Source organism: Neomonachus schauinslandi, chromosome 5, assembly GCF_002201575.2.
Source record: "Neomonachus schauinslandi chromosome 5, ASM220157v2, whole genome shotgun sequence".
Lineage (NCBI taxonomy): Eukaryota > Metazoa > Chordata > Mammalia > Carnivora > Phocidae > Neomonachus > Neomonachus schauinslandi.
In genome coordinates, this window is record NC_058407.1 from 40,157,898 (window position 1) to 40,178,714 (window position 20,817).

At 36.0% G+C, this 20,817-nt stretch overlaps 1 protein-coding gene across 2 annotated transcripts in view; it reads right to left on the reverse strand.

Annotated features, from left to right (window-relative positions):
• NAV3 (neuron navigator 3) overlaps window positions 1-20,817 on the reverse strand; it is a 347,818-nt gene that overhangs the window by 86,284 nt on the left and 240,717 nt on the right. For both annotated transcript variants that reach the window (XM_021678554.1, XM_021678552.1), the window contains exons 13-15: window positions 4,059-4,191; window positions 3,139-3,409; window positions 1,492-2,200 (exon numbers count right to left, since the gene is read on the reverse strand). In XM_021678554.1, the coding sequence (XP_021534229.1) occupies window positions 1,492-2,200; window positions 3,139-3,409; window positions 4,059-4,191 (1,113 nt within the window). The remainder of the gene's footprint in view (window positions 1-1,491; window positions 2,201-3,138; window positions 3,410-4,058; window positions 4,192-20,817) is intronic.

Sequence of the window (20,817 nt, forward strand, 5' to 3'; positions counted from 1 at the left end):
GACACTGTTGGCAACATGTTCATTGGTGTGCATTTTCCTCAAGAAAGACCAAAGGTTTTATGTCAGTTGCCAGTGCTATTCAAGTACATATTTATAATAGTGATTTGAAACATAGTTGGTGCTAACTCAGATGTTGGAGTTCAGTTCAGAAAACATTTTAGTTTTGTAAATGAAGCAGATGATATAATCGAATTTATGTAAATATGGAAATAAAGTGATATGAAGTAATGGCGTAATGATTACTAACTAATTAAGTTGCAACGAGATCCATATTTCCTAGAGTGAAATATTTCATGACGAATATGAGAAATTGTTTCATAGGTAATGGGCCACTGGAGGGCACTATTGGCTTTTATTTAAGCAACAGAAATAATTAACTCCCACTACAAGTCATTGTTCTTTCCAGTGAGAATCAACATTACAAAAAGCCAGTTTTTCAGAATTAATATTTCTACTGAGCAATATAACCTCTCGGTTTTCAAACAATCATGTATCTGAGATTGCTTGAAATGAAAATGTTTCAAGGCCCTTTATTTCCCAGTTATCAAGGTTCTTGGTTTAATCATTGTAATAAAAACAAACATTAAAAATACTTAACATGTAATGGACTATAAATCATACTCTACCATTTCATAGATGAGGAAACAGACCCAGAGAGGTTTAACCATTTGTCCCAAGTCTTTAACGCTATGTATTTTCCTGCCACTTAAAATATATTAGTATTTAAAAACAAGGATATCTCACAGCAGAACTCTACATATTTAGTACCAAAGACAGTCCCTATATAGAAGCCAAGTTATGCTGCTTATCAGAGTCCTTTCAAAGAAAGCTGATGAAGCTACAAAATCTCGTCCATTCCTGAGTTATTATCCTATATGAAACATCCAAATGTTTTCAAATTCTGTCCAGGATATCATACCTTGATTTTCATTAATACGTTAAGATATGGTACTGCATCAATCTGTCCAATCTAATCTCTGACAAGGAAAACAATTTCATCTACATTCATGGTCATTGACTCACTAAGAGCCAGCAAGATCATAAACACTGGAAATGAATACCCATAGTCACGAAGACCTATTTTGTTTTATTTTTAACTGTGGAAAGGAGAGATGGAAATCTATGAAAATTTTACTAGCGATTACTTTATCACTACCCCTCAGTGTTGCCATCTGCTTTTAAGTTTCTTATAAATGCTGTTTGTGTTGCTAATATTAGAATGATAGTGGGACTGAGAAGTTTGAGCATTTCTCACAATGAACACCATTTTTGTCCCCCAGCTATCTATAAGATCAGCTTTTTAAAACTCATGTACTCAGAAACTAAAAGATGCTAAGATATATGAACCTTAGAACATATATTTAGGACACATATATATTTAGGATATAGGATTCAGGACACACATAGATTATTTATATTTATTAAACGGTTCTTGTGTATCCTACAGTATAGCATTTTCTATTTTCCCTGCATCATTTCACACATTCTTACCTTCGAAATGTAGGTGAGGCAATGTCAGGATACTTGGATCCTGGCTGCCTGAGCCCTTGGGTCCCACAGGCACTGGCAGAGGTGGGGCTGGATTTGGGGGAACCTGACAAAGAAACGCTCTCTGAATCTGAGACAGCTACTTTTTCCTTTTCCTTGTCCGTCTGGTTGACAGTGACGGGGCTCGAGCGCCCTGACCCAATCTTAGTGGGTTCTCTGAGTTTCGAGGTGGAGGCACCAGCTGACTTGCTGCTGACGTTGGAATCTATACTGCTGGTGCTGGACCTGTGGCCGCCTCGGCCGGGGATGCCGCTGGTGCTGGATTTGGAAGGGCGGGGCAGGCTGCGGTACTGGAGGGAGGTCTTGGAGCTCACGTGCAGCACACCATCATCCTGATTCTGGGATCCATCCAGACTGGTTTTTCTCCCTGCATTTGACTTCCCACCAATGGCAGCAGATTTGGGAATTTTACCCAGGGTGGCCGACCCACTTGTTATTGTCGCTCCGCTGCTTGTGATCATAGTAGATGACCCTACTCCGCTTGGTTTCTTAAACCCAAAAGAGCCGGGAGCAGTGGATCTTCCAATGCCTGAGGGGGGCTTTTTCCCCTCATCTCCACTGCTTTTGCCTGCATCTGAAGGAGACCTCTGTAGAGACGATCCTTTCAGGGGAGTTTTGCCTTTCTCAGAAGCTTTGGCATCATCAGTTTTCCCTAACGAATGAGAAATACACAAATATACATGCCTGCACATTTTGATTAACACAGTAATTCTTCTTTAAACGACATGTAAAAATGTGAATACATCTTTATATTACTTCAGTTCCTAACTATTTAGATCTCAATAGGTATGTGCTTTAGTATATTGAGAGGATTGCGTACAAAGCTCTAAAAACATGGTTCTTAGAGGAAATGTGACGAGTAATGAAGGAGATAAAATGAAAGCACATATTTTTGCAGTTTGTTACTGTCTTATATCTCACAACTCTCTTCCTTTATCAGGATAGCACTTAATCTTATCAAGCTAAGTGCTAGAAAAAGAATTCATTTGAATATCTAGTAAGATGCTTCTATTTAGAGTCCCCTGGTACAACACTACTTAAGTGGCACTATTTAAAATTAGGCACCATTTTAAAAATAGGGAAAGAATCTTAAAAAAAAAGATGGTACAATTTGGCAGAAGTCTTTCACTCTCTTCTTTCATAAAGTATAATTCACAAATGATGTTTCAAATCTCCAGCATTCCAACCCATTACATTAGTGTGATTACTCTTGCCTCTCAGTGGTGGTAGTGAAAATTAGTGGCATACTTAACATAAATATTCCAAACTTTCATAAGGAAGGCAGAAAGAAAGCAATCTTATTTTTATTAAGCAGACTTCTTTTATTTCCACATGAACAGAAATGACTATGGCAGAATAAAGACACTCAATAGCCCCAAATTATAATGGTGCTCTCTGGAGAATGCCTAGATTGTTACATTCATGTGGACTTACATGGTAAAGTGTGTGAAATTTACATGGGAAAGAATAACTACACAGAGAAGAATATGATTTAATTAAAAATAAAGCTATTATTAAAGAGAACAAAGATGGAATGGAAACCATAAATTAAAACACTTTTGCATAACAGCTGTGAAGTGACAAGCCTACCCGGGGTCTTGAGTGCACTCGTTCCAGGTTTCTGTCTAGATGGCGCTCCTCCTTGGGCAGACATGCCCCTCCTCCAGGAACCTGTCTGTGAGATGGACAGGGAGGTTTTCTGCCCTGTCTTCTCGGGGTCTTCAGGAAGTCCGGAGGAAACACCCTTCCACTTGCCAGCGCCATCCCCATGGCTGTCGAAGTCCTCTTCTGTTTTTTTCAGCTCCTCAGTAGTATCCCACGTCTCGTCTGTTGTAGAACGTTTCTCTGAATCTGTCTTCAGCTATGAGGAAAATATTACAAAGAAACTTTGGGCAGAAAAGTCTATAAAGTGTGAACAGGTCTTGGAATGTACCTTCAGATAACTGGTTAAAAAAAAAAAAAGCAGCACTGATTTATATTTGAAAAGAATTCCAAAGACTCCTATTTTTATCTATGTCTTCATTTAAGTTTCATTAATTTTAGCCACATAATTCTCACTTGCACATATTAGAGAATGTCAGAATAAATATGTGCAGAAAACCCCAATTAAATACTACATAGCAGAAGGAATTTTCTATGTCAAATTTAACAAGGGAAAGGAGGACAAGATAAAACTTAATTATCTAATATTCATTCTTGATTTACCATTTCTCAAGAGATGTAGTAATTTATTTCAGAGATCAATATAAAATTAATCAAGAACTATCTAAAATGAGACTATTAAAATAATTTTCAGGGTTAAAAATATCAATGTTATAAAAAGAGATATGGTACAATAAGTCTTTCTGGGTTGGCTTGTAATCAATAGAAAAAAATACACATACACAAGCTGCTTCTGTTTATACAATTATATCAGATTCAGAAGCCGTGCTATATTTTAATCTAAGATAAAATAGTTTGAGGAAAAAACCCGGGAGAAGCACTGGAGAAAGAAAGCAGGCAATTCTCACCTGGGTGCTCTTCCTGGAGGGGACAGTGATGTTGGAGTAAGAGCTGACCGAGGACGTGGTGTTCAGGTCGTCGGTGCTGATGTTATCAAGGGTGTCACTGAGACCACTACTCACAGAGCTGCTGTCATCCCAGCTAAAGGCAAGACACACAGCATCAATGAACCAAACACAGGATGCACAAGACAAGTCGCCTATATTTCCATGTAACATTTATCATGTATTGGGAAGATAATCCTCATTTTTTTACTCTCATGATGAAAAATTATTGACTTTCCATTTTAGGAAAATCATACTAAATAAGAATTGAATGCAGGCCTGAGGATAACCTTATCTGATATTTGCAAAGAATCAGTGTCTAGTGCAGGTCTAGGCTCCAGGGGAGTATCTATAAAATGAATGAAAACACTGCTACAGATACTGCATGGTATCAGGAAAGAATAAAACCACCAATGACTTCCCCCTTCTCCCCCCCCCCCCCGGATAAAGCAACATAGCATATAAGAATTCATTCTTTGTTCTGAAAGTTAATAAAAAAAAAAAAAAAACAGCTGTTCTTTAGTTAGGAATCAGAAAGTCATTCCTCGTTCTTTCTCCTATCTTAGTAGCTACTAATGATTCACCAACTCTTGAACTTTGAGTTTCATTTCTATTGTATCATCACTCCTGCCATACCTCACAGTTTCTGGCCTGGACAATAAAGAATAACCTCTTATTTGGCCTTCCTGACTTTAGTCTTTCTCAATACAACTTTATTGCTAAATTTGGGTCAGTGATGAAAATGATCAAAAATTCACATCGGGCCATCTCACTTCGCTTCTTCAGAGACTTCTCTTTATCAGAGCCATAGATTCCAAAATAGAATTCACCTGCCTCACAGGATGAACAAGGCAATCCACCGGGGCATAAGAAAAAATATTTGAAATTCTGAATATATTTGTTTTTAATCTAAAGAAGAAAAAATAAAATAGGCTATATTAATATTCATGTACAGGCTAATGTGTGCACTCTCATTTAGTCAATGTGTCAGATGATGCAGAAGTAACATAGGATAAGCAGGGTAACTTGAATGAGAATGGCAGCTCCACAGTTCAAAGGGGTGGGACACAGTTCTCTCATTTACTGGCTGGTTCTCAGTCTATTGTGATGTACTGCTGCTTACCTGTGCTCTGTTAAACAAATTCATGCACATGGGATACATATATTAGATAGAGACAAAAGTTAAGTTTCATAAAATGGATAAGTGCCATTAAAAACCTAGTGCAAACAATCCATACATTAAGAGAATATCCTTAATGAAAGCATAAGCAAACCACAGAGGAAGAGTGGTGAACTGATAGTTTGCCTACTCTGGTATGTGTGCTTTATGAGTTGTATCATAAATTCAAAATAATAATAGTGATATGCTGAGATCACATATGAAACCAATAAGAAATGCAATTATCAAGAAGAAAATAAAATTTGAATTTATAGCAAATAGTGTTAATAATGATCCCTCCGTAGCTGTATATTTTGTTTGTAATATTAGCTACTGATAGCATAATCCAATTAAAAGTAGGCAGAAGATGTGAAGAGACATTTCTCCAAAGAAGACATGCTGATGGCCAACAAAGACATAAAAAGATGCTCATCATCACTTATCATCAGGGAAATGCATATCAAAACTACAATGAGATATCACCTCATACCTGTTAGAATGGCTAAAATCAATAACACAAGAAACAACAAGTTTTGACAAGGATGTGGAGAAAAAGGAACCCTCGTGCACTGTTGGTGGGAATGCAAACTGGTGCAGCCACTCTGGAAAACAGTATGGAGGTTCCTCAAAGAGTTAAAAATAGAGCTACCCTACGCCAAGTAAAATAAGTCAGAGAAAGACAAATACCGTATGATTTCACTCATATGTGGACTTTAAGAGACAAAACAAATGAGCAAAGGGGGAAAAGAGAGAGAGATTAGAGACAGACAAACCATGAAACAGACTTTTTTTTTTTTTTAGATTTTTATTTATTTATTTGACAGAGAGAAACACAGCGAGAGAGGGAACACAAGCAGGGGGGGGGGGAGAGGGAGAAGCAGGCTCCCCGCAGAGCAGGGAGCCCGATGCGGGACTCGATCCCAGGACCCTGGGATCATGACCTGAGCTGAAGGCAGTCGCTTAACCAACTGAGCCACCCAGGTGCCCATGAAACAGACTTTTAACTATAGAGAGCAAACTGATGGTTATCAGAGGGGAGGTGGAAAGGGGTACGCATGAAACAGGTGATGAGGAGTAACAAGGACACTTGTGATGAGCAGCAGGTGATGTATGGAAGTGTTGAATCATGTACTGTACACCTGAAACTAATGTACCACTGTATGTTAACTAACTGGAATTAAAATTAAAACTTCAAAAAACCGTAATTTTCCTCAAATTTTAAAATCAAGCATTATTTCTCTCTTCTTCCTCTGGATTCCAAAATCTTCCTCCTAATACTGAAACTGCTTTTAGAAAGGTCAATAAATCCATGAATTGATTTATGCTGTATTGTCGCATTTATCACCTGTTATATCCATTTTTTGTGCCTTTCTATATCCTCGATCATCATCTGGATTACCTGAAGTCAGGGGTTGTATTTGATTTATCTTTATAATCCTAGCATATACCATGGTGTCTACTGCTAAATGGATGACTAGTAGGTGTTTGTTAAATAATGAAACAATTTTACTTTTGAAAATGCTGCTTCTATCCAGTAATGTTAAGTTAAATTGAATCCAATAATAAATGTAGACTTTGAGAAAAATTTGTTCAATATATTTCTTTGCTAAACAAACTTAAAGGGACAAATTTTGATTGATGACATTATTTTCCTAATCTATCCTGTGATTTTTGCCTTTCATCTTTGATTCTGTGGATACCAGAATTCTCCCTGGCTAGGATGCAATTAATCTTGTTTATTATGGGACACTTCAGTTGAAAAAGCTTCATAAAAATAGGGTTTTTTACTGAAAAAAAAAATAATTTACTCACATAACTCTGAGGTCTCAAGCCTCATCAATATATTTTCTTCATCCTTTCATTTTTAATTTCATTAAGATGTGTTAAGAATTCTTGATGATATTCTTTATAAAAGGGCAACTCTTTTTCTCCTCCAAGTTACAGATCTGTCACTCTGCTAAATTTTTCTCAACAATCTAGGACAGCTCAGTACATTACAAATCTGTGGATCTTATCCACATAGATTGCATTTACACATTGGATTGTTTCCAGTTTTTAAATACTATGAATAAAACTGTTAAGAACATTCTCATATATTCTGCTTATGTGACATTTTAGAACAGGCAAAACAACAGATATGTAGGATGATCAGCGATGGCCAGTGGTCAGAAGTATGCCAAGATTTGTAGTGGCCATACATGACTTGATGCTTATATCAAAACTCAGAACTGTAGGGAAAAAATTATTACTCTGTTAAAAACCAAAAATGTAGCCAGTTAGCCTGTTGGCAAATTACAATTTAGGTATACACTAGATAACTAACTATTCCAAGAATAGAACGATTTTTTGGCATACCTTTTATGGTGTGTATTTAAATGTTCAATAAGTCAATGGGGCTAGGGATCTATTTTATTTATCTGGTCGTGCATTTGAAGCTGGGACCTCTATATGCACCTCTGGATTCAAGCAGAAGTAGACCTGCTTGAAAACAAATATATTATATATTCAACGTCTTCTTTTTCTTCCTGCTTTTTATAATGAAGAATTCTGAAATACTAACTAAATTATTATTATTATTATTAGAGAGAGAGAGAGAGCAGGGGAAAGGGAAAGAGACTCTTAAGCAAACTCCATGCCCAGCACAGAGCCCAACACGGGGCTCAATCTCACAACCCTGAGATCATGACCCGAGCTGAAATCAAGAGTCAGATGCCCAACCAACAGTTAAAATAAGTTTGCAGATTTAAAACTAATTCCAGAGGAAAAGGCTAGTTTTCAACACAGTCCTATTTTTGGTGTAGTAGCAGTTCATGTAACAGGTACTCAGCCAGGCTCTACAATAATAGTTCATATTGCCAGGTCAACTCTCCTACTTCTACATGAACAAGTAAAACAGAGGTTTTCTTTCAATAAATAATTCCTGTACTTCAGGCATTCAATAGTAACCTCAATCTCAATTTGATAGCTCATTAAATATTCCATTAATGAAATAAATGAACATTCATATTACTACCGATTCCTCTAGAAGTAGTTTTCCAACCCTAATTCAATTCCAATTACGAGAAAGTTGTGTAAAAAGTTCTGGATAAGTTCATTCTTTCTAAGGAAATAGTAGACAACATTTGCATAACAAAATGAAAGCACCACTTTAAAAATTATCCTATTCCAGGATAGCTTTGTTTTGTATTTCCATTATTTATGGCAATTTAAATAATACACATAAGGAGATACAGATAGCTTTAAATATATATATTTAGACACAATGACATCTGCAATAATAATTTTAAAAATATGAAGAATCAGCTGTCTAGACTTTGTGCTTTGGCACCAATATGTTAAATCAATTAATTTCTCCTCAAAACTAAATAAACACAAAACCACTTAGACTTATGCCATACTTTTTTTTTTTTTAAATCATCAAACACAATGCACTACCTGTCAAGTTTGAGCATTGCAACTACTGAAGTATAAATTCTGTATTACTTCAGGGTCATTGGCAGAAAGCAATGTAGTGTATTTCAGCAAAGATTTATTTAGCATTTTCCTGGAAAAATATTTTATTATCAAGAAAAAAGAGCAAATCATTAAAAGAGACTTCTGTATTGGAAAAACCTAAGTATATAACAACACCAACATGTTAAAAACAATTTTATTTTTATTTATTTTTTTAAAAGATTTTATTTATTTATTTGAGACAGAGAGAATGAGAGAGACAGAGAGCACATGAGAGGGGGGAGGGTCAGAGGGAGAAGCAGGCTCCCTGCCGAGCAGGGAGCCCGATGCGGGACTCGATCCAGGGACTCCAGGATCATGACCTGAGCCGAAGGCAGTTGCTTAACCAACTGAGCCACCCAGGCGCCCCTAAAAACAATTTTATAATTTTATGTTAAAAATATTCTTTTGGGGAGCCTGGGTGGCTCAGTTTGTTAAGTGTCTGACCTTGATTGTGGCTCAGGTCATGAGGAATGTATGTATTCTCCTCAAATTATAAAATATATATGGTTTTTAATTGCAGGATTTCTTTTTTTTAGTTTTAGCTTATACCTTCAAAAGTGTTTTTCTTTTCTTTTTTTTTTTTAAGATTTTATTTATTTGCGAGAGAGAGAATGAGAGACAGAGAGCATGAGAGGGAGGAGGGTCAGAGGGAGAAGCAGACTCCCTGCTGAGCAGGGAGCCTGATGCGGGACTCGATCCTGGAACTCCGGGATCATGACCTGAGCTGAAGGCAGTTGCTTAACCAACTGAGCCACCCAGGCGCCCCAGTGTTTTTCTTTTCTTTTCTTTTCTTTTTTTTTTTTTTTTTTAAAGATTTCATCCATTTATTTGTCAGAGAGAGAGAGCACAAGCAGGGGGAGCGGGAGGCAGAGGGAGAAGCAGGCTTCCCCCTGCTGAGCAAGGAACCCAATGTGGGACTTGATCCTAGGACTCTGGGACCATGCCCTGAGCTGAAGGCAGACGCTTAACTGACTGAGCCACCCAGGCTGTCTCACCTTCAAAGGTGTTTCATCCTGCCAGTGTTCATTAACTATGCAATATAGTAGAGTTTGAGTAGCAGGTTTAGAATCCAGTTGAAATGTCCTTTTCTCTATGAATCCTCTCATGAAATCCAAGGAAACTAATTCTTCCACGTCTGTGTTTACTACTAGCACGCTTCCATTGTACTGCAGTTTATCGGCTCACAAAGCTATGTTAGCCACAGGATCATGGTTGAGGGCAAAGCGAGTGGCTTGTCTCTGGGAGTCCCGTGCCCAGGTTGGCATCTGGCCCATGACAGGTTCTCCACATTTGCGAAATAAATCAAGAAATGATCTAGTCTTACATAGTCACAATCTATAGCCTTCATCTGATTCATTCACTCATCCCAACCCTTAAATGGACAAATAATTTTGAATTGTAGTAAAAAAATCCATGGGAAAAAGTGAGAGAAAAACCAGTGAGAGGGAGCTGCTAAGTTTGGGTGAAGAAAGAACCATCTCTTTGAGGAGGTAATTTTAAATAAGCATTATGCAGACAAGCGAAGGGTGAAGAGAGGCCATCTGTGAAAGTGGTGGAGGAGAGAGCATTAAAGGAAGAGGAAACAACAAGTGTCAAGACCTGGAAGCAACAAAGGTCAAGGTACAGCAGGCAAGAGGAAATGTGGAAGTTCTGAGATTGCAAAAGTAGGCAGGGCTAGCCCCTGAGGGAATCTTACAGACAATGTGGAGAAATTTGACTTCCTTAGAGGCACAATAAAAACTCATCCAATAGTTTTAAGTGGTAAAATGACATGAGGATATATATTTTAAAAAGTATTTTAGTATTATGAATGTATTGGAGGTAAGGAAGAGTGGAAGCAGGAAGCTCAATGAGGAAGCTATTGTGACATTCTTGTTTCTGACCAGGGGATACACTTAAATTAAAAGAAGGCACTTTCAAGATATATTCGGAGGTAGAAATGGTAGGATTTGCTCTTGGTTGGTGTGACATAATAATAAATATATATTTGGTCTCTTTCTTGGATTCCTGAGACAGAGCTCCTAAAACTTTTATAATTTCCTGAGTGATATGGGTACTAAGATCATCTCTTGTTCTAATATTTGGTCTTCAACCCCAGTACCTAACATAGGGCTCCTAAATCTCTTGGAATTTCCTGAGTGATAGGAGCATCTTTTGTTCTAATGAGGGAACTCTTGATTGGCTCCAGATAGCCCACTCATTTTTTTTTACCCCAATTCATAATCATTTGCACATTTAAGTATTAGAATGAGTGAATGAATTACAGTTCAGGCCTTACTTTGTGACCATATAAGACTAGATCATTTATCAATTTATCCCACACCTCTATCCTCTGGGATGGGAGAGAGGCAGAAGATTCAGTTAATAATGCATCATGCCTATGTGATGAAGCTTCCATAAAAATCCATAAATTACAAGGTTTGGAGAGCTTCCAGGATGGTGAACACATGGAGGTGTTGGTAGCCTGGTGCGCCTGGGAGAGGGCATGGAAGTTCTATGCTCCTTCTCTATATTTTGCCCTATGTACCTCCACAATGGGCTGTTCAGATGATGTTCAGTATCTTTTATCATATTCTTTATAATAAATCAGTAAATGTAAATAGGTGCTACCCTGAGTTTTGTGAGGCATTTTAGCAAATTATCAAGTGTGGAGGGAGTCATGGGAATGCCCAATTTATAGCCGGTAAGTCAAAAATACAGGAGGCTTAGACTTGCAATTGGTTTCTGAAGTGCGGGAAGTCTTATGGGACTGAGCCCTTAACTTATGGGATCTGATGCTCAACTCCAGGTAGTCAGTGCCAGAAATGGGTTGAATTAAATTGTAGGACAGGCAGCTGGGGTGAGAGAATTGGTTGCTGTGGGAAAAGCCCCAAACATTTGGTGTCAGAAGCATTCCACGAGTAGAGATTTTTTTAGTTTTCTTTTAGTTGGAATGTGTAAAAGAGGAAAAAAAAAAAGACTTGAGATTTCTTGCGTTCTTTCCACTGTCAATAGAGGCATGAATGCATTTTTGGAAAAGTAAAGAATTCATCGATAGGATTCAAAACATAATTTTAATCCCAAAGTCAGTTTGCACTTAGTAACATTAGTTTCACATACCAAGGGAAACTGTTAGGAGTTTACTGTATCATAATTTAAGTGTATAACTCTCGATAAACTGGCAATTCATGTAAACATAAAGTTAAAATCTTTCCATTTTCATTATTTTTAGTATGCACAAAATGCTATGTATTTATCCATGAACCATTTATAGAGACTACATTAATACCATGTGAGTTTTGGGTAAGGAGAGCAATCAATAAACTCCATGCACTGAACTTTTCATTCCCTTTTCTTTTCTCTAGAAAACAAATAATGAAGATTTATTCTATTATAGCATCAGATAAAGTAAGATAAATGAAAAATGAAAAGCCCTTGTTCTTTATAAAAGAAAGCCCTAGGTAGATTCGGTTAAATGTGATGAAGGATGTTAACGTGAAATGAATTTATGCAGTCAGGCAGATTTTTATGTTTTTATGATATCTGAGGCAGATAAGAAACATCTATTTTTGTTTTTATTATAATATGAGCTGAAATCACAAGAGATAAAATGATCTTACTTAAAATTAAATTATTTTGCTGAAACACATTACTATAACAATGCTTATTGTAATTTTGCTAGCTTCTTCCAGTGTTCATTTTCATGATGCTGTTATATGGTTGGAATAGGTACAAGTTTATTTAAAAGTTTCTGTTAGTGATAAGCTGAGAATATAACATATGACATGAAAGTTAACTCAAGGATTCATTAAGGTCCATCGGCATCCTTAAATATCTTATATTAATTTAAAAGCTAATATGTGCTCATTGTGGAAAACTAGGCAGTCCATACATATATAAAAGAGACAGAGAAATCATCTGCAATCTCACCCAGAAATGATCACCATTAACATTTTGATGATTTCTGTCCATTCATTTTCTGGATGCATTATATGAACAGATACCAACTTACCCAGTTGAGACCTTGCTGATTATGTGTCCGTTACTCATTATTCACTTATTTTTTATGACATTGTCATGATTTTTAATGTCCTTAAAATCTTTCTGACATAATGATATCACATGAATTATTATATATTTAGCCATTTCTGTTTTAGGAAATATGAAATACTTTATAATTTTCTTACTCTTCTAAGTAATACCACAATGAATACCTTTGTACATTTCTGTTTACATAAAAGGTTACATTCAAGATTATTTTCCCAGCATAAATTCCTAGAAAGAGAATTAGTGATTCAGAGGATATAAACATTTGAAATACTGCAGATGCAGCCTAACAGCTGAAGAACACATCATTTTCTTTTTTTTTTTTTAAAGATTTTTATTTATTTATTTGAGAGAGAGAGAATGAGAGACAGAGAGCATGAGAGGGAGGAGGGTCAGAGGGAGAAGCAGACTCCCTGCTGAGCAGGGAGCCCGATGCGGGACTCGATCCCGGGACTCCAGGATCATGACCTGAGCCGAAGGCAGTCGCTTAACCAACTGAGCCACCCAGGCGCCCAGAACACATCATTTTCTATTCTTGCCAGTCATGCAACAGTGCTAAACCTACCAAATCCTAGGTAGTTTCAGGTAACTTGGTTTTCTTCAGTAATTTGAAAATTGCTCAATCTACGTTGATTAAATTGTGAGATTAAATTTTCTATAGGTTTATTGGCTATTTTTATACCCATAAATTGCCTATGTCCTTTGTGTATTTTTTAACAGTTTAACTTATTTTTATTAGATTTATATATATATAAATTGTTTCAAATATTTTTCCCTTCTATTTCTTGGCTTTTACTTTTATTAGTGATAATTTATTCATCATTTTTTTTACTTTTTTGGATATTTTAATATATAAGTTTCAAAAATATTTTAGCCAACTCCATGAATCTTGGTTCTATAATATCTTCTCCCAAGAAATTTTGCATATATAATTTGATTTCTCTTCCTTTCCCTTCTCTGATATTCCATTTTTGTGGTAAGGTGAGAAACTCTGATAACTATTTCTTTCTACTTATTATTATGGTTCACTTATCAATTCTTAATATATGAGACATACCAGGGTATTTTTTAATGATTATCAAATACATTCCACTGACCTACTTATTGATTTCTTTAGTAAGACAATGCTGCTTTAACTTTTATAATAATGTTCAGAGGTTTTTAAGGCAGACTACAACTTAAAAATATGTATTTAACTAAGAATTCAAGCCTTTTAAAAACCTTCTCAAAATTACAGAAATGAGTTATTATTCTAAAAAATTATTACCATGCATAGTTATACCCAGTAGTGTATGAAACAGTTATTGAATGGTTTCATTGTGGCAGATATTGAGAATATAGAAATCAGTATGATAGTATAAGGATGTGACTTCTGCTTTACTGTGGAAAATGTGTAATTCTTCCTTTTGAGAACTCAGACTATTTTTTCGATATCTGAACATTTAGCTACAGGCATTTTACTTAATAAATAGCAATCATAGCTATTAATCCTCAGCTAAATTGTCTCCCCTTTCAAAAACCTTCTTTATCACTTGAAATATTTTTGGCATTAGCTATTTCTTTCAGAAGAATAGAAGCACCCAAATTACTATAATTTCAAGGTTGCATGAAAAGAGAAACGTTATGTAGAAATAAAAGAGCTTAGATAAAGCTCAACAACTTAGCTACAGACCTAACTGTGAACAAGGTTGAAAATGCAAATCTGTTCTGTGTTATCTTGCTTGAAAGAGCCTACATTAAGGTAACAAGAATTCACCAAAATATTTTTAAGAGAAAAATATTATTAACAATAAAGAAATATTTTTGCTCTGAGATATCTAAAATAGGTAATATAAAAACATCCCTGATTCCTCCATCTTAAAACATTGGGGACACTGCCTTGGTAAAGAACATTCCTTAAAAAAGTCACTCTAGTGAGTGAAGATCTCTGGAAGGGGGTGAAAGACAGTTCACATTTAGAGAGATATTTGCCAGGAAATTCACATCGCAGCAACTGAAAAAAAACAGATGGCAGCAGTAACAATGAAAACTTGCAGCAGATCTGTCTGGCACACTTTCAAAATGGTCATTTATATTTCCTATTGCAAACAGCTAACTGCTGTCTCCTTATATTGTATGCATGGATATAGAAGAAAAAAAAATGCAATAATGACACTTGAATTGCCTTACCAGGGAACGGAGTAAACTTGAAAGCAAGGCTGAGGTGACGACAAGCCCTTGGCCAGGTGTCTTAGTTCCCTGAGATTTCCCAGGCATCAACCCATTGCTGATGCTTTGCCTAAACTCTCTCCAGGTCTGAAATGTTGCCAGTGCCTCCCAGGCTACTGTCATATTTCCCACACATTTTCTCTGTGTTTTTGAGCCCTGCTTAGTAACTTTCATTTGATGTCTGCTTCCTTCCAGAAGATTTCAGTCCAGTGATTTTTGTTGCTAATCCTGGACCATAACATCTGATCGGATTTATTTGTGTTCCTTCCAGCAGGAGGTGAGGATTCAGAAAAGGTGATGCTTAAAAGATGAAGAAGTGGTGGGTCAACAGATCATCTGTCACCCAGGCAAGCAAAGTGGAGTCAGGGCATACCCAAGAAGAAAGTCAGGTAGAAAAGAAGCAAGCCAGAGAGAGGTCGCTGAGTCCTAGCACAGTCCAGAATTAGCGGATTTATAGGAATTGAAAAGGCTCAAAACATAAACAGGAGAGAAGATGTGATATCCAGATGTGACTTAAGAAAAAAAAAAAAAGACTTTGACAACTGGAGCAATCTTTCATCTCAAAAAGGGAGCATTTCTATCACTAGAGCAGAAATCAACTTCCCAGGATTTGGTGAAGGCAAACAGAAGGGTCTGACAGAGAGAATGATGTAAAGATGGGAAGAAAAACAACTCCTCCTTTCCTGGTAGTCTGTGACACAGGTTGTGATGTTATTCCTTGTTCTTCTCGAAGGAGGAGAACCAGGTTTTGTTCTATAAGCATGGGGGAAGTCGGATCATTGGTTGGGGCACATCCTATGTGGTGCCGATTCATAGAATTGATCTTGAGAATTTTGTGTCTTTTCTAGTGAATTTAATACCAGCTTCTGTTAGCTTCAGGAATAAGACAGATGAAATACTCCTCTCAGGCTCAAATGAGTTAAAATGTTAGGATCAACACTGAATTTTATCAGTAGGGTTTACTCCAATCTTCTCCATCTCCTATTTTTCATATGGGTTCCTTCTAGGGCTGCCTAAAGCTTGCACAGCAAGTGTCTTTATATGGTTCCATGGGAGCATGGCTTTGAAAGTAGCGTAGTCTAGATTTCAGCTACACAGTCATTCAGCCATGTGTACTTGAGTAGTATACAACCTGTACAATCCTGCATGACCATCCTGGGTACTACCATGGAAGCGCCTGCCCAAGACAAAAACCTGGAGTTCTCCATCTTGCAAAACCTTAATCTATATCCAATTGGTCATCAAGCTCAATCTGATTTGTATTCCTCCCATTTGTACCTCTTTATCCCCACTGCCACTGTCTTAACTAATGACTTCACCACTTCCCAGTAGCCTACTGCCATCTCATATTTGCTATGTCGGCTTCAGGTCTGGGTTTCCAATGTATCCTCCAAAGAACCAGAATAAATTACTTAGCATGGTTGGTAAAACTTAGCATGGTACAAAGACACTTTAAAGTCCATGGTTTAGCCTAGTTCCCCATTGCTTCCTTGCATATAGTCATGTTGAGCTACTTTGCACAAAGAGTGTTCTCTCAGGTTGATGAATTCACGCATTCATTAATGCATTTCTCTACACTACATTCTTTCCAGACTGCTTTGTGTCCCCAGTTAAATTGTCTTCTTTCCCAAAAACCATCTTCAAATGACCTTCCCCTATATTCTGAGAGTGTCCAGTTCACATATTTATAATTTTCATTACAGCACTTTCTTATCAAATTAATATTGCTAATTTTATTTATCTATATTTTCCATTGGGATGTGATCTGCTTGAAGGTAGTTATGGACAGATTTTTGATTACATGAAACATTTTGTAAATATATATATACACAAAAGCCCTTGTTTACATTAATAATAGGTTTATACAGGATTGGGGGATTTCATTCTCAGGAAGCTAAACAATTAGAATCCCTCTAATCCCTGCTTATCTTTTAGACAAAGTTTCTGAAAATAAAATACTTTGTTAATTTTTTCTTCAAATCTTAACACATGAAAGACTGGTTTGAGTCCAGTGAGAATTCCAATGAGACAAAAGGTACAGATTTTGCCATTCCTAAACCAAAGTCTTTCCACTGATCTTCCTTTCTTTATCATACCCCCTCCCTAGGTGGTCTCATTCAATCTCATTACAACATACTGCAAAATCTTGAGTTCAGCCCTATATGAAGTATCTAAGTTTTACTGAGTGGCTAAAATACATGAAAGAAAACTATGTCTAATACTAGAATCACCGCTTGACTCACGCAACAGAAGGAAGACAAGCAGAAACGACGACTAAATGAACTACGAATATAACTCTCCCATCTGTGCTCACTCTAGAGGATGCGCTCTTTGAGGGGAGTGCTGAAATGAACACCAGGAATACTTCATTTATGTTTATAAACCACATTCATTCATGTTCTTTCTCTCTCTTACCCTTACTCTTCCATCAAGATTTGAGTTTGAATTGATTGAGGAAGTTTACAGAAGGCACTTCCAACAACTGAATTACCTTCTTATGAAGCCGTTATCACTTGCAAGACTCTCGGGAACTGATGTCTCATACAGTGTGCAAGGTATTGACAATGTAAATGCATAGCATGAACACTTTGCCATCATATCAATTATGCTATCATATCAAGAAATATTTTCTAATACCTTTGATATGCAAGGCACTAAAGCGTTATATGCTTCTGCTTTATAATCTGGCAATTAAAAACTTTAACTTTTTCTTCAATCTTGGTCATATTCTTGAGTTTTCTTAAGAATATAATAGGACACATTTATAATTATGTATTTACAAAGTGTTATAATTATGACTTCAAAGAATTAAATACTTTAGGATGTTCATAATGATATGGCAAGATTAATGTAGTCCTCAAAGTTTAAATATGCAATTTGCAATCATCTCAGTAATTATTGCAGTTTATCAGGTACAAATTTTTGATTCGGGAATTATTTTCTTCTCATTAAAATGTTATAATATTACATCCACTGAATCATTTCAACTAAAAATAAACACTCCATTACTTAACAACCTGGACATAATGTTAAACATAAGCATTTGAAATTAGTATTTTCTAGAATTACTTTTGGGATCAAGGACAAGCCAGCTTCATTGCTGCATGTTAGAAGGAAATTCTCAGCTGACTCAAGACTTCACAATTATCTCTTTGGTGTTTTTTTTTTTTTTAAAGATTTTATTTATTTATTTGAGAGAGAGAGAATGAGAGATAGAGAGCACGAGAGGGAAGAGGGTCAGAGGGAGAAGCAGACTCCCTGCTGAGCAGGGAGCCCGATGTGGGACTCGATCCTGGGACTTGAGGATCATGACCTGAGCCGAAGGCAGTTGCTTAACCAACTGAGCCACCCAGGCGCCCTCTCTTTGGTGTTTTTAATAAACTCTTCAGTGAAGGGAGACAGAATGAACGTCTAATCCTCTGTATTCAAACTGGTACTTTAGAACTTCTTAAAAAATAAAATAGGAATAAAATGATTATTATTTTTAAGACACATGTTAGTAAACAACCTTTCTTTGAATATGCTCTAGAATTAATATATCTCCTAATATGAAAGTAAAGATGATTTCAGGTAGGGAATGTTTACTGGGAAAGAAAAAGTTTGTCTATTTTTCCATTTAATACTCTGCTGTCCTTTTGTTTTGTTTTTGTTAATTCCTAGAGTCCTTTTGTTTTGACAAACTGAAGCACAGAGTTCATGGCCTCTAATCCCTACAGCTTTTCCACTGACCTGCAAATCTTTACACTATAGTGATGTATGTTTTATTTCCAGATATATATCAGGATTTGTTGTATTACTTCCATCACAACTTCATATACTATTAGATTTTGAGTACTTTAGATTTCCTAATCAAAGCTTAAAATGACCCTTCTGTTCTTTTATTCCATTCTTGATTTATTGAGCACCTTCTATATTCCAGGCTCAGTACTAATTGCAGGTTATAAAAGGGTAAACAAAAATTGGATTTTGTCCTCAATAAGCATATAGAATGGAGAAAAAGATAGATGCATAGACCTCTGTACCTGAGAACCTGAATTTTAGCTTATTTTCAGTCAAATAACAGAAGAATAAGAATGCATCATATAAAACCTATATCTGAATTTGCTTGTTCTCACAAAAAACTAACAGATTTAACCACAGAAAGAAAATGTTATTCAATGTATGATATTCACTGTTTATTGTTAAATAATTTCTTCTTTCATTTATTCATTCCTCCTCCAAGGATCTGCTAGGTGCTTCCTCAGCCTATAAAGAGGAACAGAACAAAATCCAGCCACCTAGAATGTGACCAAATGAAAATTATTGCAGGAAGTAGACATGATTTGACAAGTTTCTCTGGGGGATTTGACCAACTAACCAGCTAATATTTAATCAATATGTGAAAGTCAAATACACACTTTCTGTGTGCTATGTAGCAAGGAGAAAAAAAAAATGTCTGCATATCCTTAGAGAGAAATAGCCTTAGAATTTGGTTTAAGGCCCGAGTGAATATGGATCAAACAGTTTGAAAATAATGAACACTTTTAAAGGGTGAGTTTCCTTTTTGTGTTAGAAAAATACCGTCATACCAACATAAGCACATGTTCAAAGATGTATTTATTTTATATACTACAATGCTCCTTCAATATAAGCCAACTATTTCATATGGGGCTGACCTCTCCCTGCCTTCTCAATTCCCTATTTACACAGGTTCCAATTTGCAATGTTACTTAAAATAGCCTTGAACCTGAATGTGAAATTTCCATGAATTCAGGAAAGCCTGCAAAAATCTAGGCTATGTGGAATTTGTGTCCTGGTTTATCTTGTGCATTATTGTATTCCTAATGCTTTGTATACAGTAGTTTGAATATTTGCTGGAAAAATAACGAAGGAATGCTGAAGGCTAAAAAATATTAGGACAATTAAAGTAGTACCATTTTCTTTCTTACTATCATGACTGCTCTTTAACTTTGCATGAGAGCTATTTTGAGAAGGGACTAAGCATGATAGTACTTCTTTATATGATGCCTAGGTTTAAAATGAAAAGTCAGAAAGGAATAAAAGGAGAAACTGAACAAGAAATGTAGCCCATTAACAGATGAATTACTGGCTATACTATGATTAATACATTGTTTTAACTTAACATTTATTTTGAGTTAAGTTTTTGGTCAATTGAACCTGCTGAGTAATGGGGATTTATCATGGGATCAATTGCTGAATTATTAATTTCCAAAGTTTAAAAATTGTCAGCATTTATCAAAGAACAATTTATTTTAGCAAGAAAGGGCCAATAATGCACCTCTAAAGAACCCATCAGAATCATCTTCTAAAGCCAACTTTAAGTTTATAAAACTAAGGTTTTAGCTTCAAAGAGCCTTTAAAAATGTCAAAACATCAATAAGAGCCAGTAGATATTATTTCTATGATCTTTATCACTTCAAGTACATATCCGCAGCAGAGTCTTCTTAATTAACTAGGTTAGTAAATCAGTTGTATTTTAAAAAGGCATTTTTAAATGTAAACTACACACTTTTCAATTATATTATGCCATTTTCCAATATAATAGTCACTTGAGTAAAAGCCCATATCTCTTCAGATATATTCACACACACACACACACACACACACACACACACACACACACACTCACACAGGGCAGAAATAGCTCAGACACATTGCAAGATACTATTCATCTTTCACTTTTATCGTTAGAGTTTGGAAGTGAAAAATGGATCCCCTGAAAAGACTTAGGTAGTTTTACATCTTTTTAACTTTTATCTCTAAAATCAATGACTTTTAGAAACATGAAAGCAACTATTATAGGATCTTCTTCATCATTTTAAAGATAGGTCATAA